The 27,567-nt window shown below is 45.6% G+C and overlaps 2 protein-coding genes across 6 annotated transcripts in view; both read right to left on the bottom strand.

Annotated features, from left to right (window-relative positions):
• Nucleotides 1–20,819, bottom strand: part of pxna (paxillin a) — a 41,921-nt gene extending 21,102 nt beyond the window's left edge. The window contains exon 1 of one of the 5 annotated variants that reach the window (XM_048258391.1): nt 20,654–20,819. In XM_048258391.1, the coding sequence (XP_048114348.1) occupies nt 20,654–20,666 (13 nt within the window). In that variant the 5' untranslated portion in view covers nt 20,667–20,819. Of the gene's footprint in view, nt 1–288; nt 953–20,653 lie in introns of those variants that run through there. The other 4 variants (XM_048258390.1, XM_048258389.1, XM_048258393.1 and 1 more) reach the window with 4 other exon arrangements.
• A 2,149-nt stretch (nt 20,820–22,968) lies between these two features.
• LOC125304283 (beta-crystallin B2-like) lies at nt 22,969–26,286 on the bottom strand. Its single transcript, XM_048258407.1, has 6 exons — nt 26,185–26,286; nt 25,603–25,701; nt 24,875–24,993; nt 24,234–24,366; nt 23,610–23,752; nt 22,969–23,320 (listed from the first exon to the last, which is right to left on the bottom strand). Exons 2-6 carry the CDS (start codon nt 25,663–25,665, stop codon nt 23,152–23,154), a joined length of 627 nt encoding a protein of 208 aa, XP_048114364.1. The 5' UTR covers nt 25,666–25,701; nt 26,185–26,286; the 3' UTR covers nt 22,969–23,151.
• Nucleotides 26,287–27,567: the final 1,281 nt, after the last annotated feature.

The following is a 27,567-nucleotide window of genomic DNA, read 5'->3' as shown; positions in this document are numbered from 1 at the left end:
CCATCACATAGCCGTACTCTCCTATATCCGATCACTAGATCCTTATCCTCTTCTATACACGGCTTCATCTGATCTCAGTCCAATCTGTCCATCTTTACTCTATTCAATCGCTGCGTAAGCTCTTAGTGTCCTTTTTTTTACCTCACTGTCTTTTTCACTCTTCATCATGCGATATTTCTCTATTATCTATCTGATTTGTTTGATTTGTTTGTTTTAGTTGACCTCAGGCCCAGTGTTCCTCTTTGGTCGTACAGATAAGTGGGCAAGCCTAGAGAGGGAGAGTCCTACCTCCACTTGGCAATGAGACGTCTTGAGTGTCCATAACTGGCACAGGTCCTTCTGGGACGCCCAGTTCTTGTGTTGATGGCTCTTCCAAGACTGAATCTGGCACAGAGGGGCTCTCCCGCACTGGAGATGTTTCTACTGGGTCCAAATCCGCCCCTGGGTCTGAAACTGGCACAGATTCACCAGCCTGTTGGCTCGGTTTTGGCTCCGATAGTCTGATTGAAGCTGGCTCTGGTTCCACTTCATAGACAGTCTCCCTTTTGGACTCAGACGGTACCTCGCTCTCCTCACGTTCTACTTCGTACACCGTCTCTTGCTCCGGTTCCTTGTACTGGTCCATGTCTGGGGAGGATGCTTGTTCAAGAACATCGTCCAGCATGTTCATTCCCTCCAGGACTGAGTCGGTCATGGACATCCTTTCCATGCTGGGGTCTGGCTCTGATGTTCCGTGTGCGTCACAATCTGATGGAATCTCCTCTTCCATCGAGTTGCGAAAAACGTCGAGTGGCGCGTTACAGTCTAACGCTCCGTTCAGCTGGACGGTCAGACTCGCTTTAGGGGAAGCAGCGTGAAGTAGTGGGCTGGGTCGGTGAAGAGGAAAAAGGGGGTCCTTCCCATTCCGGAGTGGAGCGACTCAAACATTCCAGAGGGCTTGATTATGTATACAGCCTTGGTGTTTGTTCTGCAGCCGGCCCAGATAACGGCACTCCCCTGGGGGATACACTAGCCCCTGCGTCCAGAGGAAACACTCAACACTCACGCCATTCCTGTAGCGTACCCTCTCTGGCCAAGAGAAAGGGGGGCAATGAGAAGGGGGAGAGGTGTACACAGGCTCCGAGCCATACAGTAAAGCCAGAAAAGGGCCATATATGAGCATGACTGACACATCGCCGTGGCGATTTTGGGGGACTGGACTGTTGATCGATGAGGAATGTTACAATTCAGGAAGCATTCCTGATTTACTTCAGACCAAAATAGAAATCGTTGTGAGCCCAAGGTTTTTTTTTTTTTTTTTTTTTCCAAGCGTAGCCAAAACAGAAAGGGGCTGCGTTTGCTCTCTCACTCTCCTGACAGGACGTGAGGTGAAAGACGGAACGTTACCGTGTTTGGAAGTGGATGACGTGCCGCTGTCGTGGTGACACTTAAACTGTTTATGCTTTAGTGAAAGGCGAGACACGGCGGTCGCTGCGCTCAATGCTTGGCAGCGGCTCCTGTTGGGTTTTTAATGAGTGTGCTCTGAGAAACTCCGGTGGCTGGAGCTGTGTGACCGAGAGCCACTCTGCGTGACATAGCTTTAAAACGCCGAGGATGGCTTACGGTAGACTGTCCTTACGGCTTTTGGAAGGACACACCTGCAACACTTAGACTGAGTCACGCTCGCAAACTCTCTCGAGGCTGGGGCACAAAGAGCTGTGCATGCACAGCTACAGAGGCAACGAGTGACCTTTCAAAAGAACAAACTTTCGGGAACTGGCACGTTCTGACACATCAGCGCTGCGTACTGCTCAGAGGGACCCACTGCACTACACAAACCAGATCCCTCCTGCCATCTGTTCGGTCGTAATGAGCATGATTCATCTTGGCACACCTAACACGACTTTAATTTGGGTGCTTAGAGTAAGGGGACCTCCTTTAAGGTTGCTGAACATTGTCTACCCATTTGCATTTCAATGCACCAGCAAGGTCAAGAGTCTGAGTTCTGGTTGGAGTTTCAGCTAAAAAAAAAGCTTTGCTTTGTCACAAGTCTGTACAACACACCTGCATGTACTGGTGTCAGGTATTTGGCAGAGCCCACATACCTGCGAGTGAGCGTGTGTGTGTGTGTGTGTGTGTGTGTGTGTGTGTGTGTGTATGAGCAAGTCGAGGCCTTCTCCTAAACCTTTGCCAAAATTCTTCTCCTCAGGGATTTTGCATGTCCCAAAGGTGCTTCACAATACCACTATCACCTTTGCACTGGAGCGCCTCTCTGTGGTGGGGAGGGGCTTAAACAAACCGATTACAGAGAAGGAATGGGCATCTGATGCTAATGGATTACTGCAGCAGCCAACAATCTCCTTGAATTTTACATGGTCTTAAAACCTCTTAAATAGATCACATATGACCTGTAGGAATGTTTTCCTATTGACATCAAAGAGGGGCGAGACGGGAGGAGATTTGGTGGAGCCTCGATTCTGGTAGTGGGGTTCAGCGACCCCCCCAGGCTAAAATAAGCCCTTCTTCTTAAGTCCTGAATCTGACACGACTGGGGGGTGGGGGCTCAGGGCTCGAGAAGAAACACGCCCCTACCGTTAAAAGATCGCCATGACTGCGGAGATCAGGTGGCGACATCATAAACCCCACCGTTCCAGAAACTTCTGCGGAGTGATGTCACCACGGCTAGGGCCCAATCAGATAGGAGAGACAAGTAGAAGCAGAGTGCAACGCAGGCAATGATTCTGCATTAAAATTGCAGCGGGGTGTCTGATGGAATGGTTTAAAAAGCAACCTTAACCGCACGCTTGAGTTACGAGACAAAGAGAGAGAGAAAGAGAGAGAAAACAAAGTAATTACAAAAAGTAAGGATAAGACAGAAATTGTCATACAGTCCATGGACACTCAGTGTGTGTGTGTGTGTGTGTGTGTGTGTGTGTGTGTGTGTGTGTGAGCGAGACTTGTGTCAGTTTGGAAACGCCCTCGCTGCTTAAATTAACAGTGTGTGTTTTTTAATTATGCCTCCGTTAGACGTTGGCCACGTGGGACTCATTACTGTGGCTGGCACCAGGGACAGAGAGAGAGAGGGAGGGGTGCGGAGGAGGAGAGAGAGAGACGGAAGGATAGAGAGAGTTACTGTAAGAGAGAGAGGTAACAGAATAACGGGAGCATGTAAGCAGGACAGGAGGATGACAGCGGAGGGCAAAGTGGCTGGAGAAGAGAGGAATGCTGTTGCCAGAGAACTGGAATATTTGACTTGGGGCAACAACAAAAATCCCATTCCTCCATGACTCCAGACAGGATATCCTGCCAGCAACACAACACTTCCCATGCAAAGCAAGACGCTTCCTTTTGACTTGTATCGGGGCTTCCCAGTGTCTTCTTCTCACTCACACACACACACACACACACACACACACCCTACTGGCATAATGGATTAAACGGTACAATAGGGCAGCCAACATTTCTGATTCAAAATCATAACCTGAGGCAGGGTGTATCTATTTATGGCTAAGTCTACACATGTGTGCACATAATAAAAGTCAAAGTCAAAGTCAAAGTCAGCTTTATTGTCAATTTCTTCACGTCAAGACATATAAAGAGATCGAAATTACGTTTCCTACTATCCCACAGTGGAGACAAGACATATTTTACCAATTAGGTCCACAGACAAACATAACAGTCAAGTAAACAATATAAAAAGTAAAAATAAGAAGGCACATACAATGAAGAAAATAAGAGCAGCAAAATTTGAGTTGAAATTGTGCAATTGTGCATACAGTAGACAGTCAATATAATAGTGCAAAAGTAAATATAATAGTGCAAAAAGTAAAAGTATGTAGTAAGTAATGTAAAAGTAAAGCAAAAGTCAATATAATAGTGCAAATAATATGCACCAAATGCGTGTTACGCACTTCATTCCTTGAAATATCAGAAACAATAGCCTACGTCAATTGTTCAATACACCCTCAACAACAGTTGACATGAATCATTAACCATTTTGTATGAATAGAGGTAGATGTGCATGAGTGTCTACTGTCTACACATATGCAGTTGATGTGTTTATGTGCGTGTATATGTGTGTGTCAGTTGTGTGTTATTGTGTGTGTATGCGTGTCAGTTGTGTGTTTATGTGTGTTATTGTGTGTGTATGTGTGCCAGTTGTGTGTTTATGTGTGTGTATGCGTGTGTTAGTTGATGCATGATTGTAGTGTACTTGTTTGTGTACTTTGCCCAAGCAGCTGTGGACACCAGCACAGACTTATGTGGAGTGTGTGTGTGGGTGTGCGTCATGTGTGTTAAGAGATTTGATCTGGCAGATGGGGGCGACAAAGAGTTAAAAAGGAAGAGAGAGAGAAGACAGACAGAAAGAAAGACAGACAGACAGACAGACAGACAGACAGACAGACAGACAGACAGACAGACAGACAGACAGACAGACAGACAGACAGACAGACAGAGAGAGAGAGAGAGAGAGAGAGAGAGACAGAGACAGAGAGATTGAGAGAGAGAGGGAGAGAGATAGAGAGGAGAGAGAGAGAAGAGAGAGAGAGAGAGAGAGAGAGAGAGAGAGAGACACAGACAGAGATTGCTTTAGACTGGCAGAATGTTTGTTTGTTCATGTCGTGCTATTTAAAGGGAGATACGAACACCAGACATTAATTATGGCGACGTGTGACCTTAAAACTACCACAGATAGGGCGTCTCATGCTCCAGAGAAAGGCAGGAAGTATATAACCACATGCTCTGTGTGTGTGTGTGTGTGTGTGTGTGTGTGTTCAGGGGTAGGTAGTATGAGAGCAAGAGGGATTGAGGGAAATAGAGAGTGATTCCATGTAGGTCTATGTTTAACATTCCTGCATTCTATCTGTGCATCTCACCACCCCACAGCTTTTTCTCTCGCTCCCTTCATTTCACTATCTGATGGGAAGCAAGGTGAGCTCAGAATTCCTTTCATGCCATTGCCTGTCTGTTTCTTAGATAAAAGGGCGAAGAGGAGAGAGAGAGACAGAGAGAGAGATAAAGAGATGAGGAGGGGAAGTGAAGAGAGGGCAGTGGGGTGAACATAAAGAGAAACTGCAGTGTGGCACTAAAGAATGTTTGATGAACTCTACTGAACAGGCAAAGTGATATAAATAGCTGGCCAATTTATTAGTGGGTGTAGCAGAAGTCTGGCAAATAAAGTGTCATGGAAGAAGGCTAACTGAGCATGGTTTAGTTAAAAATGACATTGGAGGTCTCCGTGGATCAAACCACTCAAAATACCATGCAAATGCTGTTTAGGTGCATGTGTGTGTGTGTGTGTGTGGGTGTGTGTGTCATGTCACCAACAAAATGTATTCTACAATATGTCCACCTGGCATACAGAATACCCTCTTCAGATGCCTTCCTGAAGGCAACAGGAATCTGAGGTGTGTATATGTGGGTGTGTGTGACTTGCTGGTGAAGCAAGAAAGGCATACCTTGTCAGTTGCTGGTTCTAGTGCTCCTAAAATTCTGACAACACACAGAATGCAACAAGCCTTATGAATAGGCCATGAGCTTTACAAGTGTATACACACACACACAAACATAATTTTGTGTTTTTAGGACAGACCGATCAAAACATTCATATAGAACATTTACTATACTGCTCATTTGGGACTGTGCATGCGCGCACACACACACACACACACACACACACACACACACAGCACAAAAAGCAGGAGGCTGTAGCTTGATGGAGCCTGGTCTGCCTCGGTGACTCCAGCTGCTCCAATTACAACACTCACAGGTGCCAGCTGCGCATGCACACACAAGCACAAGCGCATGCACGCACACACGCACACACACACACATCCATCAGGAAATGTCAACAATTACATAAACGTGCACATATTAGAACTGGTACACACACACACACAGAAACTGGGGATGGTTTCTATCTCCTGTGACCCAGTTTTCCATTCTCACACACACGCACGCACGCACGCACACACACACACACACACACACACACACACACACACACACACACACACAGCAGAGAGGTGGATGGGCCAGGGGCTTTGGAAATAAAGGAGCTCTATAAATAGCATAGTGACCAGAGTGGGGGATTGTGTGTGTGTGTGTGCATGTGTGTGTCGCTCGCTGAGAACAACCACTTCAGGCAACACACACCCGGCATTATTGGCATCAGGACACCAGGTGTTGGGTTGTTTTGTTTATTTGAAAAAAAAAGTAAATATCTGAGAAAGATAAATAGATATTTGAATGAATCTCAACATATGATCTGAGGTCAGGTTCTTAACCTGCCACTCCAGCCAACATGTGACCTGCTGGTAGATTCCATCTGCTCTTATTATGCAGGCACCACTACACGCCAATTGTGCCAGCGCACACAAACGCACGCATGCACGCACGCTCAAACCACTAATCACTGTGAACATCGCAAGCGTGCTGCAAATGCATTATTCCCTGCAGTCTGTGCTTTTGTGAGTGTTGGTTTAGCAGTTGTTTTTTATTTTCCCTTGTTCCAGAGATCAAATGTGACACTTAAACAGTGGGCATCATACGAGAAACATAAGTTATGCAAGCCTGTACATTTGCTGAAGATCCTGCTGAAGATCTATGTGTGTGTGTGTGTGTGTGCACGCCTGATAAAGTGTGAGTGATACAGAGAAGGGAAGATAAAGAGAATCAGTTAGGAAGCGGAGATGGAATTAATGGAGTGAGAGATGGCTGTGTGTGTGTGTGTGTGTGTGTGTGTGTGTGTGTGTCTGTCTAATAACCTGCCATGGGAATCCCAGAGCCAGCGCTTGGGTGTATACCAATACTATTACACAAGAGAGAAATCCTGACCTTCTTTCTTCATCTCCTTCTCTCACATGTCTCTCTCGCTTGCTCTTTCTCTCTCTCTCTCTCTCTCTCTCTTTCCCTCCATCTCTCTGCAGCAGTCACCACATTGAGTGTTGAGCCCTCATTGAGCAATGGGTTCCTGTTCACTGACCAAAGCAGAGAGCCAAACCACAAAGAGAGAGAGAGAGAGAGAGAGAGAGAGAGAGAGAGAGAGAAAGAAAGAAAGAGAGAAAGAAAGAGAGAGAGAGCGAAAGAGTCATGCATGGGTCAGAGAGAAAAAAAGTAAAAAGGGGGAGTGAGTGATACAGAGCTTACGGGAAGGTCGGGAGAGAGACAGAGAGTGAGGAGGGAAGGGATAAGGAGAAATAGAGAAGCAGTTTGCAAATCCCACACTGCCCCATGGTAGAGAGCACGGCAGGCTGCAGACAAAGACAACATCCATACTATTCCGTTTTCGTTTGAATCCGAAACACTTCTCTTTTGTTTGCGCCTCTCATCTACTCTATTCCGTTTCAGAAGCTCAAAAATGACAGAGTAATTTGAAAGCGCTGCCTACGTCGTTTTCATTTGAAAAACGTCAGCTGATTGAGCCTCGTCAGTCTGATGTCTCTCCACTCTCCAAAACTCCCTCCACTACTTGCCCATCAGTGGTGAATGCAGCAGGGAGAACCAGATACAAGCACTGCCTTGCTTTTCTTTGGTGCCTTCTGTATCGGAAAGTCACCTATATCCGCCCACGCCGTATTTTCACCCTTTTACGTGTAGGTTTTGCTTAATATTCATTTCAGATACAAACCAAGACGGCAAATTCCTAAAGAAACGCAAGCACCCACCCCATAAGTGTATTTAAATGACCATTTAAATGACATTGTACAGTGACTCGAAGAGCTGTAAACAGTGTGGTAAGGCTGCATGTACAAAACCGCTTGGAGCTCCAGTGGAATTTTGATTTCACGACGAGAATTCTCGGTCTAACTGTTGATGTGCTGAGTGAGTGGGTGGATATAGGTTATCCACCAGCCCAGCACCAAACTCCGAGCACGGTAAATGAAACCGGATTTTTCAGGCAGTAAAAGATCCCGTAAGAACAAAACCAGATTATGTTCAAATCTACATACCTATGGCTACTGTTACTTAAACAGTACTTACTTAAAACAGTACTTATTTTCAAACGAAAGGGGCAGAAATTGGTGCTTTTACATAGTGCAGTGCAGTGCAGTTACATTTCAGAACACTGACATTTACAATACTGACTGATTGCGTGAAAGGTCATGTGATTTGTGCTAATGATCATGTGATCCACACTTCAGGGTTCTATTGCAGCCAAGGTTCCAGAATTGCAAATGTGTGTCTAGATGGAGATTGTATTTGTTTTATTATAGCGTTTTAAAATGAAAGCAGGATAGTGTGGATGTAGCCAAACTCATCCACACTCTGTCCTCTCCAGCCACTTTAGAGAGACCACACTGGATTCCTGCTTCAGCGGATAGCCCCTCTCTCTCTCTCTCTCTCTCTCTCTCACACACACACACAGACACGAGAGAAATCATTGGGAGTAGCATGAGAATGTTGTGTCCGTCGTGGGAGGAGTATAGGTCACAACTCAATCTGCCTCCACTCCACATATCAAAGCTGACACCGTCTTCACTTTCAAACCCACAACACACCACACCCTGATTAAGGCACTGATTATAACCCCTGCACACCCACTCACCCGACCCTTCACACTCCCTTTGAAATTGATCACACACTCAGAGAATCAGGCTGCAAGTGACACTACGAATGTGAACTGTGCACCTTACAACAACAGAGTTAGAGTTAGAGAGAGAGTTAGAGAGTGAGAGAGTGAGAGAGTGAATGAAGGATAAGGGGGATTGAAAAGCAGATAAAATGAAGGAAAAAAAAAAAGAGGGAGGGAGGTGAGTTATCTTCTTGAAGGGTTTGTGTGCGGGTGCATTCCTGAGAGGTGAAAGCCGCCCTTTGTTGGGACGCGGGGCCTGGGGCCACTAGTGGAGGTGCTCCTGAAGACTGTGATTAAGAATGTGTGTGTGTGTGTGTGTGTGTGAGAGCGTTGGAGTGAGCGTGAGAGAGAGAAAGTGTGTGAGAGAGAGAGAGAGAGTGCACACATTTGTGTGTGTGAATGCAAGATAGGGAGAGTGTGTGAGCGTGTGATTAAGGGAGGGAGTGCAAGCGTACACCCCAGTGCTCCTCACTGGATTCCTGCACGGTCCAGCACTCCCGATTCCTCTTCATTAAAAAAAAAAAAAAAAAAAAACATCACACCATGCTGGTCCACACACACACACACACACACACACACACACAGAAAGTACTCCTTTCAAAATAAGTTCAGAGAACAGGAGTAAGACAGGAACTCCAGTGGTCTCACAACAGACCAGATGGACCATGCACCCATGGAGAGCCGACTCCCCCTGGCTGATTCAAACCCCAACACCTGAGCACAGAGGCTGGGAAGGAAGCCAACCAGAGCCAGGGTGCTAATGAAGGCAGAGGTGAGAGTAGGAAGTGTGTGTGTGTGTGTGTGTGTGTGTGTGTGTGTGTGTGTGTGTGTGTGACTGTGCATGGTGGGGGTAGCTGTGAAAGCGTCCTGCTTTGCTGCAAGCAGCATGTGGGTAGGTGTAAGGGGACGAAGGGCAACAACATGGCGGATGACTCATATACAGGCAGACACACACACACACACACACACACCAGACAAGTGTTCTCAGAACCTTCGCTGGAAATATCAACAGCCACTGAGTCACACACCCCTGCAGAGTGTGCACACACAGGCACAACACAAACAACACACACACACACACACACACACACACTTACACGTGTGAGACCAACCTTCACACAAGAGGAGGGGGAAGTACAGACAAGCGGAACTCGGCTAGTTTGAAGCTAGTCAGATATTCCAGGCCGCTCGGTACATCCACTCGGTGCTCAGCTCGTCCTCCTCCTGACTCACCAGGAGCCATGAGCACTACTCAGACTGCATGCAGTCCCGTTGTCCACTTATCTCTCACACATGTAAGCACTCTGGCGTATGTTTGGTCTAGCACTCGCTCAGCTGAGGAGCGGCCTGAAGCATGTGTGAGAACATGGGAGGCGGAGATGGGGAGAGTAGGTGTGGACAAGGCCCTTGCGTTCTGGAAAGAGTGTGTGTGTGTGTGTGTGTGTGTGTGTGTGTGTGTGTGAGAGAGTGTCCGTCTGATTGCTTTAGAGGAGGGAGAGAGGAGACGCAGGTTAAATGTTTGTATAGGTGTGTGTATGTGAGCAAGCAATTAAGTAGGTGGTGTGTGTGTGTGGTATATTAGTGTATGTGTGTTGTATATGTTGTGTGTGGTATATATATATATATATATATATATATATATATATATATATATATAGTGTGTTTGTGTCTGTGTGTGAAACAGACTTGCCATTGTATCGTGCCGGTTGACTGCTCAGTGGTGGACAAGCAAAGGCATTCCACTCGGCCAACTCACCCCGCTGGAACACAATCAACTGCAGTCGGCCCATGAGACAAAAGCACAGTAGCCTACGCTTTGTGCCCCCGTCTGTGTGCAAGGACAGCCCTGTCATGTCATGTGTCGCTTGTCTTGTCTTAGTCTTCTATACAATTTGGCTACAAACAAATTACAACCTTGCTGCAGCCAAGCTGTGTGTGTGTGTGTGTGTGTGTGTGTGTGTGTGTGTGTGTGTGTGTGTCTAGGTCTGTTGTTTATTAGTACTGTGCAGGGAACTGCAGGTGCACTTGTGAGTTATTCTCTGATGATTAATTCAGCTCACAGTTTTTTTTCCGGTCACATACATCGGTTTTGCATCCCACATTTTCATCTCGATGTTCAGATCTCAAGAGTTCCCAATCAACAACACACATATTCTTTTGCGCTCTGAATCACTCTCACTTTTTCCTCTCCCTGTTCCTCAATCACACACACACACACACACACACAGAGAATGAAAAGGCTGTATTGTGCCAGCTCCATGGACCATTCAACAGTGGAGGAGACCATGTTTCTGATGGGTGCGTCTGGTGCAGGAGGTGGCCCTGGAGAGGTCATCATCCCCCTCATTCCCAAATCAACACATCATTTTCTTCCTCTTCCCTTCATCTATTTTTCCTCTTCCCTCAACTCCACAGTGCAACCTCTTCTTCACCTCTTCCAGTGGCCTGTAGCCTGCTAACAAAAGAGCAGTTTGAGGCAGGTACAGGCTGTGAGCCAGCCATGGCCGACAGAAGAGTGGAGCGGCGAATGGTTTATGGCTCTCACTGGAATGTAGTGTGTGCTTATCTAAATCAACAAGAGGATCGGTCGGTAGTGGAATCAGAGCAGTGTGCATCCCAGTGATGAGAAAAGTGTGTGTGTGTGTGTGTGTGTGTGTAAGGGGTTGAGAGGTAATCATGATCTGTCAATCAGAGTGGGTTAGAGGCAGCTAAAGAATCTCGCAGCAGCTCCAGGAATCCACCAGGCCAAAGGAGCACCAGCAGTGTAACAGAGAGGGGGTAGAGAGGGGGGGAGGAGTAGACATTAAAGGGTTATGATAAGATTTCCTATCTCTATTTTAACCTCCATCCTCCTGTCTCCATGTCCCTCTGTTCTTCTCCACCATCTCTCTCTCCCTTTTTCTCTGGATGTGGCCAAGCTGAACTGCTCTTGCATCTGGCAGCCTTCGCACGCACACACACACACACACACACACACACACACACACACACACAGAGGCCGGACTGAAAGAGTAAGGTCACCCTCCTCCTAACCTCCCTCCTCTCCTCCACCCATCCATTCTTCTCTCTTTCCTGCCAAGCGATTTTCACAAACAGCAGCGCGGCCTCAGGACTTTCCCCTCCCAACCGCTCAACCAGCATACACACACAGGGACAGACAGAGAACTGAGAGAATGATCCAGAACAGGAAAAGAGAGAGACAGAAATAAAAAAAGAGCGAGTGATGATGAAAGAGGGAGCAGAATCAGCTCAACAAATCAAGTAAAAGCAGAGGAGAAAGAGAAAAAGTAAGCAAGAGAGAAAATGCAGAAATGCAGGCATGCACACAGTCCCAAATCATGACTCTACCTCTCACCGCTCTCACCCCTGACCATGGTGTGGTGTGGGGTGGGGTGGGGTGGGGTGCTGTTAGCTTCCTGCTGATGGTGAGAGATGGGGGCCAGCTCAAAGATCCTCTTCCTGCATCTGAGTGATGCACTACTCGGCTGCTTCGGTCACTGGTGCTCCCCTCCTTCTCAATAAAATGCCTCATTTCACTCTCACACACACGCCAACTCCACTTGAGCCGTCTAAACACCAAACATACACACTTCGTCTCATGCACAGCACAGCACACACGCACACACACAGAGTAGTCAGATTGCACACAATTAGTCGGGGGCCCTTGCCAGGGGCCTCCACAGATGCAGTGGGGTTTCTGGGGGAAGGGTTGTGCACGGCAAGGTTTAGGGAACTTTCCAGTCGCCACATCCCAGGTCTGAAATGGAAGACCTGACCTCAGCTCAGAGCGGCCATGGGGCAGTAAAATCAACAGACAACCCAGGGAGGTCATTTTCTTTTCACAAGCCTTCAGGGACAACGGCATCCAAAACTGACAAGCAGAACTTCAGCCCGTGGGCTTCAAGCAAAACACAGCAGTCTGTCTCTCGCTCCCTTTGTTGTTTATGTGTGTGTGTTTTCTATCAGGCTGATGTTGTGCATGTTTGTCATCATCTTATCTATGTGAACAAATGGCATGTGCTGTTTGTGACTACGCCTGTTTGTACATGTGTGCTTGTGTGTGTTTGTGGTCGTGTGTATATGTGTGCATGTATATGCATGCGTGTGTATGTGCTGTTTGTTTGTGACTACGCCTGTTTGGACATGTGTGCTTGTGTGTGTTTGTGTGCGTGTGCGTGTGTGCATGTATATGCATGCGTGTGTATGCGTGTGCGTCAAAGTGCCGTGTGTGTGCTCAGACTCGTCCCTCTCAACCACGGAGCGGTTTCATCTGTCGCTTCGCTACACATCACACACAACACATCCACCTCAGAGCCAAACACACAGCCAGCTGGAGCTCCAAGAGCCACGGGGATGGAGGGAGCGAGAGAGAGAAGAAAAAGAAAGAAAGAGAAAGGTTCCGTGGTGGGGGGCTGAAGAGAGGAGGGTTGTGTGTCAGCAGCGTCTCTAAAGCAATAAAAAAACAAGTGTCTCCTCACAAGCTATTTAATCATTACACTTCACTGAGACGTTATCTCCAAAACAAACCTCTGGAGAAACCTCTTTCAACATACTCTGGAGAAAGACAAGAGGAGAGCGTTGGGAGGAGACAGACAGACAGAATGACAGACAGACAGACAGACAGAGACAGACAGAAAGACAAACAGACACACAGACAGACAGAAAGCCAGACACACAGATACACAGGGAGTAAACTGTTGATGAGGAAAGTTCCTCATATGAAGTAAAATCACAAAGGTCTTTTTTCAAACTTCACACAGCATTTGTTGTTAACTTTGCCCTTGTTTGAATAGAAGCTGTATGAGTCGCAAACCACTGTGGCTAAAGGTGTGAGTGAGCGAGCGAGCGTGCAAGAAAGACAGAAAGAGAGGAAGCAGCGGAGGCTGGTGTGTTTCCTATTCATAGGCCAGCGAGGAGGTGAGTAAAGCTCATAAGGGGAAATGTCTCTTCTCTCCTTAACCAACACACACACACAGCAACACACACACAGCAACACACACACAGCAACACACACACACACACACACACACACAGAACACACACACAGACAACACACACACACACACACCAAAACACACACACACACACACACACACAGCAACACACACACAGACACAGCAACACACACACACAGACACACACACACACACACCAAAACACACACACACACACACACCAAGGCCTAGTCCACACGTACCAAACCGATCTTTTTTCCCCTCCGTCTTCCCTGGAACCGTATCAAGAATATTTGCGTCCAAACGGATCCATCTCAACACGACTCAACACGTTACTTCATATCCCAGGCCTATAGGTGGCACTGTTTCTTTACAGAAATTGACCAAAGCTTGCGCGCTGTAGGCTATACAAACGAAAATGGCTAGTACAAGGAAACCAGAATTGTTTGTGTGGATCAAATCGCGCATTCGCATTTAGTGCGTTACCATCGGCTTGAGTTCTAAGCGTCTTTGTATGCTCATATCTGAATGCATTTATTTATGTTGTAAGACATGTAAAATAAATTAATGACACTGGCACTATGCACAAATTAATTTAAACTTACACCGCACTTCCCTAATAACTTCTGACTAGTTCTCTCACGTCACTGACAGTAGCTAGAATGCATCAAAAAAACACTGTTCAGTCCACCAAGTCATAAGCTATTGGCGCTGCGCAGCACCAGTTGTGATTTTTATCCTACTGAGTGTAATCGTAGGTAATGTCATGTATGAAATTGTTAGGCAATACTATAAGGGTCAAGTCCAAGGCAGAGGTGTGGTGATGACATCATCAATACGCAAGTATGCGGTTTCGCCGTCCAAACAAACTCACAAGGGCTACGGTTTCAGATTTTTCCACCCTGGGACCAGGTTTCATAAAAGCGCGGTTTTGGGCAGTGCGTTTACAGGATTCGTTTGGACGATCAGCCAAGACGAAACAAAACCGGTGCGTTTAACCCAAAAAGCGTCTCCGTGTGGACGGGGCCCAACACACACACACACACCAAAACACACCAACACACACACACAAACCAACACTCTGAAACCAAGATCTGGTCATGTGTGCAAACGCACACAGTGGCAATGTTGACAGAATGGTGGTCAAAAATGACACATCGCCACCCAAGGCGGACTTCACTGTTTCACACAACTCAGGCAGGCCTGACAAAAAAGGCGCTCTCTCTCTCACACACATGCACACACTCATTCACTTCAGTGACAGAAATGTTCCCAATTCCAAATAAATCACTGTATAATAATGTATTATTGTTCAGTGGTGCATACATAAATGAGCGCACGAGCAAACACACTTCACTAAAAATAACTTCACCATTTCCCTGACAGAAACGGACAACAAAGACTTTCCTTAATGATTCCTTTAACACACATAGACAGGCAGACACACACACACTTCGCTTCTTCACCAGTTTTCTTAAAGCCCTCGGAGAATCCCCAGATAACGGCTGATGTGGGGGTTGTCCTTTTAGACACTCTTCAACAGTTTCGCTGGACTCAGCATCGCTGCACTCCAACTAAGCTGGATTTTGCTCCCTCATACAGGACTGGCTTTAACACACTGAAGGCTCTACTCATTTTCCCTTGGGAGATATAACACACACACACACACACAAACAAACACAGCTTCTGCTTTACTGTCTTTCCTCTCTTCCTCCTTCCCCCGCTTCCTCACACTCACACACACACACTCACAGTCATCCTGACTCCAGTCATTTTTAACGGTGCCTTGAGATGAGCTTCACATAGCGCTAATGAGCTCTCATTCCCCCTCATTCCCCCCACACACACAATCCTTTACTATCTATCACACACACACTCTGGTCGAGCTACACACATTAACACTCTGAAATGATTTGCTCCACAGTTTCATCACTGCTCTACTCACTCAAATCACGCACACAATCACACACACACACACACACACACACACACATCTAAAAAGCACTTTCTAAATGGCATGCACACATTCTGCTTTAGTCACACACATGGGCTAACAGACACACATTTTAGACTTGAGAGCATTGTTTGCTGACCAGATATCTTCTGCTCATAGGTCCAGCCTCCCTGTTGGGCTCACTCAAACACACGCGCCTTCTCTCACTCTACATCCCTGTCACACACTAGTTTGGGACTGTCCACATTCATCGCTCCAAATATCTCTCTATTTTCTTTCTTTCTTTCTCAGTTATTCATTCAGTCACTCACTCACTCACACACACACACTAAAGATTTAGTAGAAGTCAGGTATTTCACATTCATGTCTTGTTGGTGCTTGTCCAAGTGCAGAGAGCTTGGCATATGCGCACGCACACTTTTGGAGTAAAAGAGAGACCTAAATTCAAACTCTTGTCCAGCCAGGTCCTAGTCCATTACAACCTCAAGTAAACAGACTTTGTTTCTATGGGTTAAACACACACATAATTACTGTCCAGAAATCCCTTTGCCAGAGTCCCTCACCTGCAAACCTGTTTACCCTAGCAACACCTGTATGCCCTTCGCCCACACACACACACACACACACACAAAGACACACACACACCTCCTTCCTGTGTGTCTGTTCATTAACCAACACACCAAAGCCCTCCAGAAGAAGCGTGACTGCCGTGTATTTAACCAGCAGGGCCCTTTCATCCCCCAGCTCATTCAAATGAAACTTAACACATCACATATGGAGCGTTCCCCGTTCAGAAACCGTGTCAGACAACATCAGTGTTTCCATGCGGTGACCTCATAGGGACGGGGCCGATGTTTCGTGAGCCGACTGGAGATTGTTGCCCCCTCTGGAGCGGCAACACTGCAGGAGGGAAGTGGGACAAGACCCTTCTCTGTGCAGCCAACCAGGGAAGAGAAGAGAGAGATGGGCAGCCAATCACTGGGGGCCAAGTCCTGTTACATAGCCAATTGATATAGACCAGGCAGTACGACGATACAAGGCCCTGGTTGACTGGCGTAGCCAATCAATGAGCTGCTAGATGACAACTTCCTGAGGGTGATTGGAAACATCCTCTCCACAGGTTTCAGTGGAACTTTTATTGTGCTGTTTTGTAGGTTCAACGTGGACTGGAGTGTTGGACGACAGGCATTCAGACAGAGGAAGAGAAAGAGGGAGGGAGGGAGAGACCAGCGGAAGAGTGGAAGTCCCCTTTTGATCATGAGCCGAACTCCCTGGCACGCTGCTCTCATTATCCTCCAACACGCTCATGTGATTGTGTTTGGGGTTTTTCATAAAGTGCACTGCCCTCCCCCAAAGCAGTCTTTCTCTTTCTCCTTCTCGCTCTCCCTCCCTCTCCCGTTCTGCCTGTAAACAGCAGTCTGGCCTCTAGAAGTCTGACCTTGGGAGGGCAGTGGGTGGGATTCCGCCCTTTTGGCGGCTCTGAGGTGTACCGCTGGAATTCTCCGGAAGTTTTGGGCACTCTATGCAAGCGTGTGTGTGTGTGTGTACATCTGTGTACTACAGACGTCTAGCCATGATCCCTTTGGAAGACACCTCCGCCTCCACACCCATCCCATTCTTGTATGTGCAACGTCTTCGAGTGTGTGTGTGGCTGTGTTTAAATGTGTGTCTCTGTGTGTGGCTGTGTGTGGCTGTGTTTATATGTGTGTTTCTGTGTGTTTCTGTGTGTGTGTGTGTGTGTGTGTGTGTGTGTGAGGAGGACGACAGGGGATTACATGACAAAAGCTAGAGTTAATTAGTAACTGCAGACCAGGGCTCAGGCTGAGACTGAATCATGTCTCAAAGCTGAGCTGCGCTGGGATGGTGCGCTGGGCTACGCTACGCTGCTCTACACTGCAGCTTTATTCCTGGCCTCCGAGTGGGCGGAAAGAGAGCGCCCGTAACTTTTGCAACGCCCCACTGCAACACGACGGAGAGGGGAGAACAAACAAACATGCCACAGTTCCCCACTTAATAAGTCCGATTGACAGCATCTAGAGAGGCGAGACCACACCCGTACACAAACACAAACACACAAAACACAGAGGCAACATTGAGGCTGCTTAAAAAGAGAAGGCCAGTAAACACATGCCTGTGTGTCGCCGAATTGTTCTTACCACAAACAAAAAAAAGGGGATGTGGTGTGGGGGTGTATGTGGTTGTCTGACTTCGAATTTAGTACGCTGTGACAGTGCATCAGAGCTAGTGTGTTCGTTTGTCTTTGGACCACAAGTATGGGTGAGTCTTTTACCTTTAATTGGTCATACTTTCATATATTTGACCGTTTCCGATTCCTTCGCCCCAAGAGGTAATGCGTGCTGCAAGTAGGGGCTGCACAGTGTGGTCACTGCCACTGGTGAATGCTGAGACAGCCTGCCAAATGCTGGACATGAGAATGGATGGTTGTGAAGTGGTGTGTGTGTGGATGCTTGTGAAGTAGTGTGTGTGTGGATAGTTGTGAAGTGGTGTGTGTGTGGATTGTTGTGAAGTGGTGTGTGTGTGGATTGTTGTGAAGTGGTGTGTGTGGATGGTTGTGAAGTAGTGTGTGTGGATGGTTGTGAGGTAGTGTGTGTGGATGGTTGTGAAGTGGTGTGTGTGGTCAAGCAAACTTATAGCGATTGTGCTGATTTACAGACAGCTGGTTCCTCTATTAATTCTGAATAATTATTTGTAATCATTATGGAGCAATTCAGTGAGTTGATCAGTTATATTATGACTGAGGATATTCTCTATGAACATTTAAGCTGCTTATATTATTTATTTATATAATATATATATTTTAATAAAAAACAAGGCGATTTACAAAATGTAGCAATTGCATACAAATGTCTGGATGCTTCAGCTTTGATGCCACAATCATATGCCATAAGCATCTACTTATAAATATCCTATCTGCTTCTGGAGTGTGTAAAAAAACATCCATCCGTGCATGCATGACCAGTGTGTGTGTGTGTGTGTGTGTGTATGACAAGGCTGCAGTCAAACGAGTGATGTGCCAGAAATAGGTAACCCTGCGCAGTGAGCATGTCAGAGGAGCTACCTGTCGGCTGCAGCCTCAGCACTTCAGCAGGGCCAGGACACCCCGCTAAAAATAAAGAGAGGGGGAGAGAGAAAGAAAAAGAGAGCGCGCAGATGTTCCCTCCTCTTCTTCAGCCTCCTACACTTCCTCTATCTACCACACAGACTGGCGCTATCAGGACAAGCTCTTTATCACACTTCTGACTATCTATTTGCCATCACAGCTGGCACCCACACACACACACACACACACACACCTCACACACACCTCTTTTTCTTTTAGAACCAGGCTCATTTCAAAGCAAGCATGCATCAACATGCACATGATGGGAGATGGAGACGACCATGTCTATTGAGAATTGAAGTAACTAGCAGCTGTGTAGGATAGTTTGGCTTAGAGAGGTTTACACCTCCTTAGTGGCTCATCCACACTCTCTTTTCACTAATAGCTGTTAGCATGGCAGGTTGACAATAATCACCTGTTCACATGAGAAAGTGGTTTGGGTCTTTCAAACATTCCTCCAAATTATTAATATGCATGAATTGCTGAATATGAGGGCGAAGAAAAAACATGACAACAGAAAAAACATGACAAAAAACAGACAACAAGTCGACCTTTATAATAATCATCAATGATTCTAATTGGTTTATTGTGCAAAGTATGGCTCTAAGCACCCAAAACTGGAGGAAGACAACTTCTTTACAATGTGAACAAAATAATCTTCCTTTGTTTTTTTTTGTTGGCGACAGCTAGTTTTCTTCTCAGCAACTCCCCACCCCCAGGGTGGAAGATAATGTTTCTAATGGGACTATACTTCGATATGCAAACGCGCAGTAGCAAAAGCGTGTCGTATGTTACCCAATAATGTCAAGCAGTAGGGTACCAAAAGGTTACTGTTAAAGTTTTTTCTCTAACTCTGAAGAATCATAGCGAATAAGAAGCGTTAGTTAACAAGTCAGAAAAGGGGGACAGGGTATGTTTATGACAGCGCAACCAACGCCCTAATTCGAAATGGCTTGCGATAACCATTATCTTTGAGGCATAAGCCCTGGGCGATAGAGTTAGGTCAATGACATCCCCACGTCTTTCAACCTGTGGACACCCTGGTTTTCATGTGGGATACAGCCTAACAAATACATATCTCGAGGGATGTGGTCGATAGCTTGAAAATATACTAGATGTTAATTGCGATTTAACAGTAGCCTAAACTGGATTTTTTTTTTTTTTTTTTTTTTAACAAGAACACTGTATTTCCACCCACTGAAACACCTGAGCACCGCAAGCATTGGGCGAAGTATTATATTCGCCACCAGCTTCACAAAACTACTCTGCGGCACAGATGTTAAATTTGTTACAATAACATATGTTACATTTGTTAATAATACGCAGTCCAGGCGTTGCACGTCCACAGAACCTCAATCTGGTTGTAGGCTACAGAATTAGTGAAGTTACTTTTGATAATGGTTTGTGAAAACATTACAACCAGACAACGACATTTAAACATACTATCGGTAGACATTCAGAACTAACTTAATATTGACATTAGACAATTGATGTTAGTTGGCTAAATATTTCACTTTTATATTAAAAATAGAGTAGGAAAGTCTGGCGGTAACGTTACTAAAGTAGGAATGCATTCAACTTGTCAGCAAATAAAGACCAACCTACTACACATAACTACACATAACGTTAGCTCAAAACAGCTGAAAGGTGGTCAGTTAAATGGCACTACTCTAACCCCTACGAATAACTAGCTAGCATAACTTCAAGTTAGCAACACTTGGACATTATCAAAGAAACCAGGGCGAACGGACCATAAAACTCGTAATATTCATGCCACTGCAACTCAGTCATTCGAATGTTTTTTTCATCTGCTAAAATCTTGACTACAGGCCTCAGTACGAACTATTCCCACGCTCGCTAACGTTGGGCTATTTCCTTCATGCCACGGGATAGCTGGATATCGCTATTCAAGCTCCGCGCTGACGCTGGTAAACGTTTCACTCACCTTATTTAATTAGCTGGCTGGCTAGCCATGCAGGCTAGCTCGCTAGCCATCTATCCAGCTATACTGATGAAAAAGATCATAGACCTGTAAAAAATATGAACGCTCAGTTCTTCCGCTCACTCACCTAAATCATCCATCTTTTATGATTCAGTTCGGCGCAGGGAACCGGCCCGGTGTTTCCTTAGATGTGTTGTTTCTGGTACACCCAGGTTCTGCTGACCAAATCCCTGTGATCTTCACTGTATGCAGCACAGAAGTTTTCAAGTCACAGGAGCGCGCAGCGCAGGAGCCGTGTCGGGAACTCGCAGCTCGCCACCGCTCAGGTTGTGTGGCTCTGGAGCTGTGCTCTGGTTTGAGTTGTTCACGCAATCTCGGCAAAATAGTGACATCTAGTGGTAGACTTAACTTGTGGCCGTTGTAATTCATGTACTCTTACGATGTGTGCCTATACTGTACCTCCCCCTCCAATACTTCTGAGAGCATTTTAAATGCATACAACTGAATTATGTAAGGTGTGGGGTATACAGTGTATTGCATAATGAACATGGTTGCCTATAGGCCTATGAGACCCCAGAATGGGTGAGCATATTTGGTTGCAGGCTCTTAAAATAGTCACTCACTACCAGGCATCTTGGGAGAGGCCTCAGCAATTTATGAGGTTGAAATGCAACAACTAAGTGGAGGATTAGATTAGGCTACACTTTTTGTTTCACAAATTATCATCATGTGAAACCATTTTCAAAGCTAATTATCAAAACAAGACAAGAATATACAGTATTTTTTTATTTTAGGCCCACATTTTTTAGTTTAGGCCCAAATGTATGCACATTATCTCAGTCATGTGACAGGTGGTAAACTAGTTGGTGCTCAACAGTACACAGTTTGTCCATTTTTACTGAAGCTTTCTCCAGAGCAGGCAATGCCAGACATGAGACCAAAATACCAGGTTTCTATCTGTAGTCAGTGATGTTTTTGTTGTTGTTGTTGATTATGTTTTTTTAACAGGTGAACTCCCCATCCATAATTGCCCTCAATGAAGTTGTCAATACCCCAGTTTGTTTTAGTTTAATGATGCAAACTGTTGAGGGTCGTGTAACACATTCTTATGTAATAGTGCACCGTTGCAACATTATCAGAGCACTTAATGATGACATGACTCTTCAATGAATTACCCTACACCTTTGTAGGCCAAAGAATTGCACAACCCTGTGTCTGAATGTTGAACTTGGTCTCTAGGCAAAAGTTTGTAAATAGCGCAGCTTATGCTAAAATAAAAAAGGTCTTTAACAGTGACAGGTCTGAGAGTAATGTACTGGTAACATAATCTATTATTAATTTTTAGTTGTGACCTTCAGTAACTTAATATTCTTCACTTGCGTTTTCACACCAGTCATCAGGTCGCAGTGTATCATATTCTTTATGGATCCAGGTCATATATTGACGCACTTTATTTTACGATGTCTCTAGGTGCTCGTGGGTATTTTAAATGGTATCATGTCTCCAGAAAACACTTTCAATTTTTCAATTTCATGAGTTGTTTGGCTTAGTGCTGGGTGAGTGCCTGGCTGCATGCATATTTGACTGTGTGGACTTGCGGGCCTAAGAGGTTAAGTGCCAGACAGACCACAAAGAGGATCCCAGAAAAGGTTAAACTTGTCCACAGTAACTGTTAAATTCTTTGCCTATCCGTGAAAATTTAAAGCATGTAACCACACTAGAACACACACACACACACACACACACACACACACACACACACACACACACACACACACACACACACACACACACTTGTTGACAGAAAAACACAAGAGTCAGAGAGACAGTCTTTGCCTACAGCCCACACAAATAGATCAGAGTCTGTCTTGAAGAGTGAGGTTGAGCGAGTCAGGAATTCTTCAGGGGCCTTTGCACAGTCATTAGACAGCCAGGCTCCTGAGATATCCCATGTTGCCACAGCTGTAAACAGCCTCTTAACAGGGTGCTAAAGGCCCCTGCAATGCCAGGAGAACTGAGATACAGTACAGAGGCCATTACATATGTCATCATATTACAGAAGCCCCTCTGTATGTGCATTTGTTTATCGCTCTCCCTCCCCCCCTCTCTCTCTCTTTCTCTCTCTCTCCTTCACAATGTCTTTTCTCCATGTGTCTCTGTTTTCCTATCCCTATCCGTTTTTATATGTGTACCCAGTTATTGTGTACTGTAGGTGAGGTGAGGATAGCTTTAACAAGTATGCAATGTCCATGACAAATATTCCTGTCTGACCTGTCAATCTATGTTCAATCTTGATGTACCATTCTACCATTGATTGAAAATATCATTGGAAATACTCATGTCATTGTCTTATTACTATTAAACTTTAGTTAGTATTCTGTTCTGTTTAAACATGAGCACTGCACACCTTCTCAAGGAGTTCCACCACTACCACCACCAGAGTTTGAGAAGCACAATAATTTATTTGTTTGAACAGTTGCAGGGTGGCACTGGCACAGTTGCAGTGGGCACAGATGTGTGAGGAGTGGGCAGAGGGCGGGCGTGTGCGAGGTGGCTGTTGGCGGACGAGACGAGGCGTTCAGGCGTGGCAGGTGGTGCAGGGAGAGAGCGAGGGGGTTTGCTTTTTTAAGTGGAGGCATGGAACGCCCCCTTCTGGTGCCACTGCATGTCGCGCACGCGGCGCACGGACTGGATCTGGGGGGCCTGGGCACCAAACTCGGAGTGGTCCTTGTACTCGCCCTTCTCAAATAGGTACTGGTAGCCACGGTAACCGGGGTACTGATAACCCACCCATCTGCATGGAAGGGAGAAGGAATGGCAGGTCAGCAACATTACAAGTGGTTATCCCTGGCATCTAGACAATATTTATCATTATTAACAGATTTATATATGTATATATTTTCTATAGGACCGCTGGAGTGACATAAATTGTCTGCTGGAACCAAATTCCTTGTATGTGTGAACATACTTGGCCATTAAAAGGTGATTCTGATGAGATCCAGATCTTGCCTCTCAGGCCAAGAGAAATCAATCTAATGTTTTCTAAGTGAGTCAGCATGTCAGTGTGTTCAGTGGAGGCTCACATGCCACTGTGGACGCGCACTGATGACACCTTCTCCTGGTAGCCGTATGCGTGGAAACTGGGGACGTCATCATCAACAATTTCAATCTTCTTGCCGGCATAACCGGGACCTTCATACAGGACGATCTTATGGTCCAGGCTGTCCTGTGTCTCATACAAGCACATATGGAGCATGAAGTTTAAACAAACATGCAACATGAAAAAAAGGTCTCACAGCAAATATAAAAAAGCCCCATGCAGACAGCTGAGCAAACTCATCCGCTGGGAGGAGTACAGACAGCGGCACGCATAGATAAACAGACAGACAAGCAGATGGTCAGGCAGGCAGACCACAGAGAGATAGAGGGAGGGAGAAAGAAAGAGTGAGATAAAAGAAGTCTAGGAGGAAAATAGAAAAAGAGAAAAAGAAAACATGGATGTGGTTGCAAAGAGAGAAACAATGTGTGTGTATGTGTGTACATGTGTATGTGTGTGTGTGTGTGAGAAAGAGAGATTAAGAGAGAGATCAAGAGAGGGAGAGAGAAATAAAGAGAGATAGTAGGACAGGGAAAGGAAGGGAAGGGAGTGTAGGGGTGAAAGAGAGACAGACAGATGGACACACAGACATGAAGTGGGCCTCTCTCACCACTTTGATGGGGCGGAAGGAGAAGAGGTTGTCGCTGCGTCTGCTGTTGGTCCAGCAGTCCCAGCGAGGGTACTCCCCCTTCTCAAAGATGTACTGCTCCCCTTTGCAGCCTGCCTGCTCATAGCCAACCCATCTGTGGAGAAGAGGGGAGGGGGCAGGTTGTTTGGGTAGCAGGGTGGACGGAATGGAGTTGGGTGGGTGTGGTGGGTTCAATGGTTTGGGCTTAATGAATCGAAAATGAATGTGACAGCTTCTTAATTATTAAAGACATACACAGGCAGGGGGTAGTAGGAACATGCAAAGAGTGTAAATAACATTTTACACTTAAACCAGTTTTCTAACCCCCAAACCCTAATCCTCTAATAATTGTTGACAAGATGTTGTGTTTTAGTCTAAAACTAGCAAGCTAATTAGCTTACAGCCAACAGACTTACCTTGTGAATGTTAATTTGCAATAGCACTGGTAGATAGATAGATAGATACTTTATTGATCCCTAGGGGAAATGGTGGCACTAACAACAGTTGCCTGGTTTGGCAATTTATCTATTTTAAAGGCAATTTCTGAGAATCTGATCCAGAGTTTACAACTACAATGTAAATAGCCTGGACTTCTATTTTTACGTGACTGCTTGTCCACTCACGGGCCACAGTAGACCAGGATGGAGCCCACTCTTTCGACTCCTGCCTCTTGCAGGTTGGGGCACGGCCCGGTCAGCTCATGGCAACGGCCCTGGAAGTTCTCTTGCTCAAAGATGGCCAACTGGGAGACATCAGGGACAGAGAGGGAATGGAAAAAAACAAGAACATGAAAATGAGAGCACACATGACAAATGTTAGAGAGAGAAAAAGGAAAGAGAGAGAGAGAGAGAGAGAGAGAGAGAGAGAAGAAAGAGAGAGGCCCAGGACCAAGAGCAGGAAGATCAAGTATCAGTGGCCAAGAGGGTCGTCTGGACCATATTTACTCTCTCTATACTGTGTATACGATGAAAAGGATGTATTTGGACCAGGCTCAATAGGAACATTTTGTTGTCAAAAATAGATAAATAAACACAATATATCTGAGCTCTGCATGGATCTTATTCATCATATAGGCCTTTAAATGCATTCCATTACACGTTTACAGTGCTTGAAAATGTAAACAAAGCCATAAGAACACCTGAACTGAAAAGTAAAGATACATAGATGGAATTGTGGTAAACATCTCTTCAGAAATCTATTCAAAATGCTGGTTGCTCTGGAAATATGCGAAGTCCTGACAACCAAAACATATTTCATCTATAGGAGTGTGTCTGTGCCGAAATATATGTGTTGTTTATGCATGCGTGTGTATGTCTGGATATGCAAACATGTGGAATGGTGGGCAGTGCACCTTGAATGCAGTAGGGCCCGGCTGCTGCTGCTTAGCCACAGGGGTGGGGTGGTCAGTGGCCATGATGAACCGGGATGGAATGCGATGAAAAGGAAATGTCTGAATGAAAAAAAGAGAGTGGGCAGCATTCACTGAGAGAAATGCAGTTCACAGAAAAGAGTCGCTTCCGAGCTCCGCCAAAGCCACCATCTGTTCCCCATGATAAAAGTTCCCAGGGAATACCTTGGCGGGTCCCAATGCAAAACATTCCCCACATTTCATAGCCAATGGAAACGGCAATAGAAATTCAAATGCTGACATGAAAAAAAACGACCTGTTTAATCATTACTTATGTAATGGTAGACCTGACTTTAATCATTACGTGTGGATAGCAATCAGGGCAATACAGGGAAAGACAGTATCACACAACACAGAGAGACAAACTGGCAGAGGCCACCATACAAAAAGTGACACAAAGTGTCACAAAATGACAGAAAAATAAATAAACAAACACATAAACAATCAAAGAAGCCAAACAAAACAATAAACAAACAAACAAACAAACAAACAAACAAATCACTGAGGCGAAATGTGCACCCTTACCAGTCCCTGCCTGTGCCAGTGGTTTGAAGTGGCACTGTGGGGTGCAATATATACGGGCAGCACAGGGGTGGATGTGGTGCCAGTGCTGCTCTCTCTGTGCCCAGAGTGCTGTGTTGATAAGCCATGGATAGGCTGTTTGGCAGGGGCTGGGGGGTCACAGCTTTCTCTACAGTCCTCACTCCGCCACCCCACCCCATCCTGAAACCGTTACAACCGCCACTCCACACCACAGCACAGCACCCCCCCCATCCAAACCTGCCCCCTCCTCCCGCTTTCTTTCTCTCTCTTTCTCTTTCTCTCCCTCTCTCTCTATCTCTGTGCGCCAACCCTGGACAGCCAGAGGTATTTCATTAGTTGTCAGTTTTTTAGGCTGCCACGCTTTGTTCTGCTTTCACATGACTCAGCTCCGCCCGTGCCAAGAGAGCGCTGCTCACAAAGAGTGAGGAAAGTGGGGAGAGTGAGGGAGGAAAATGTGTGAGAGAGAGAGAGAGAGAGAGAGAGAGGAGGAGGGGTGGTGATAGGCATGATGATGATGAAGATGATGATGATTTTGGCGATGAGGATGATGAAAAAGATCAACTAAACAGGTGAGCAATTATGGTTGGATGGATGGACATGGAGAGAGAGAGAGGTACATACAGAGTTAGAAATGTAAGATATGTGATAAGAGTGAGGAGGAAGAGTGAAAGAGAGAGGTAAAATCAGATGCTGAGGATGTCATTATGATGATGTGGAGGAGGAGGATAGAAAATACATTTAATGGAAGAACATGTAAGATTGAATGTTGGGAACGTGCAAGAAATATGTATACACAGTAGGAAATGAAAAATGCTCGGTAGAAATCAAGGGTAGAGGGTATTCATGTCTTATTAAATCATAAATGAAGTGCCTGATACAGGTAAGGGGGAAATATGAGAAGAGAGGAAGTCACTGCAGTATATAGAGGACTGAACAGAGAGAGACCTGAAAGGGAAAAGGACTGTGATGTATCATCCTCACTGAAAAATTAAGCCAAACATGAGAGCTATTGGCTGGATTTAGAGTGTGTGATTAAATGAAACATGGATTTTAATTCTCAGGTGAAGTGATATGAGAACACTTTCCCCTCAGCCCCCAAGCCAGTGATGACTTGCAACAACAACAAATATCAGATTACATTTTTGAGATCATAGTTTTGTTCTGATTCCTCACACACCACACCACCAAGGGCTAGAACAGCTAGAATTACATGTTATAAATATATATGAGAAATATCCATCACTTTCTAAACATATTGAGAAAGCATTTTTAAAAATAAACAAATAAACAAACTCTAATTCCTTTGCTGTTCAGTTTGATGTTGTTGAATAATTGCATCCTGACAGCAAACTCAAGGGAAATCAC

This window comes from Alosa alosa, chromosome 12, assembly GCF_017589495.1.
Source record: "Alosa alosa isolate M-15738 ecotype Scorff River chromosome 12, AALO_Geno_1.1, whole genome shotgun sequence".
NCBI classification, from domain to species: domain Eukaryota; kingdom Metazoa; phylum Chordata; class Actinopteri; order Clupeiformes; family Clupeidae; genus Alosa; species Alosa alosa.
This window is presented reverse-complemented; position numbering and strand designations above follow the sequence as displayed.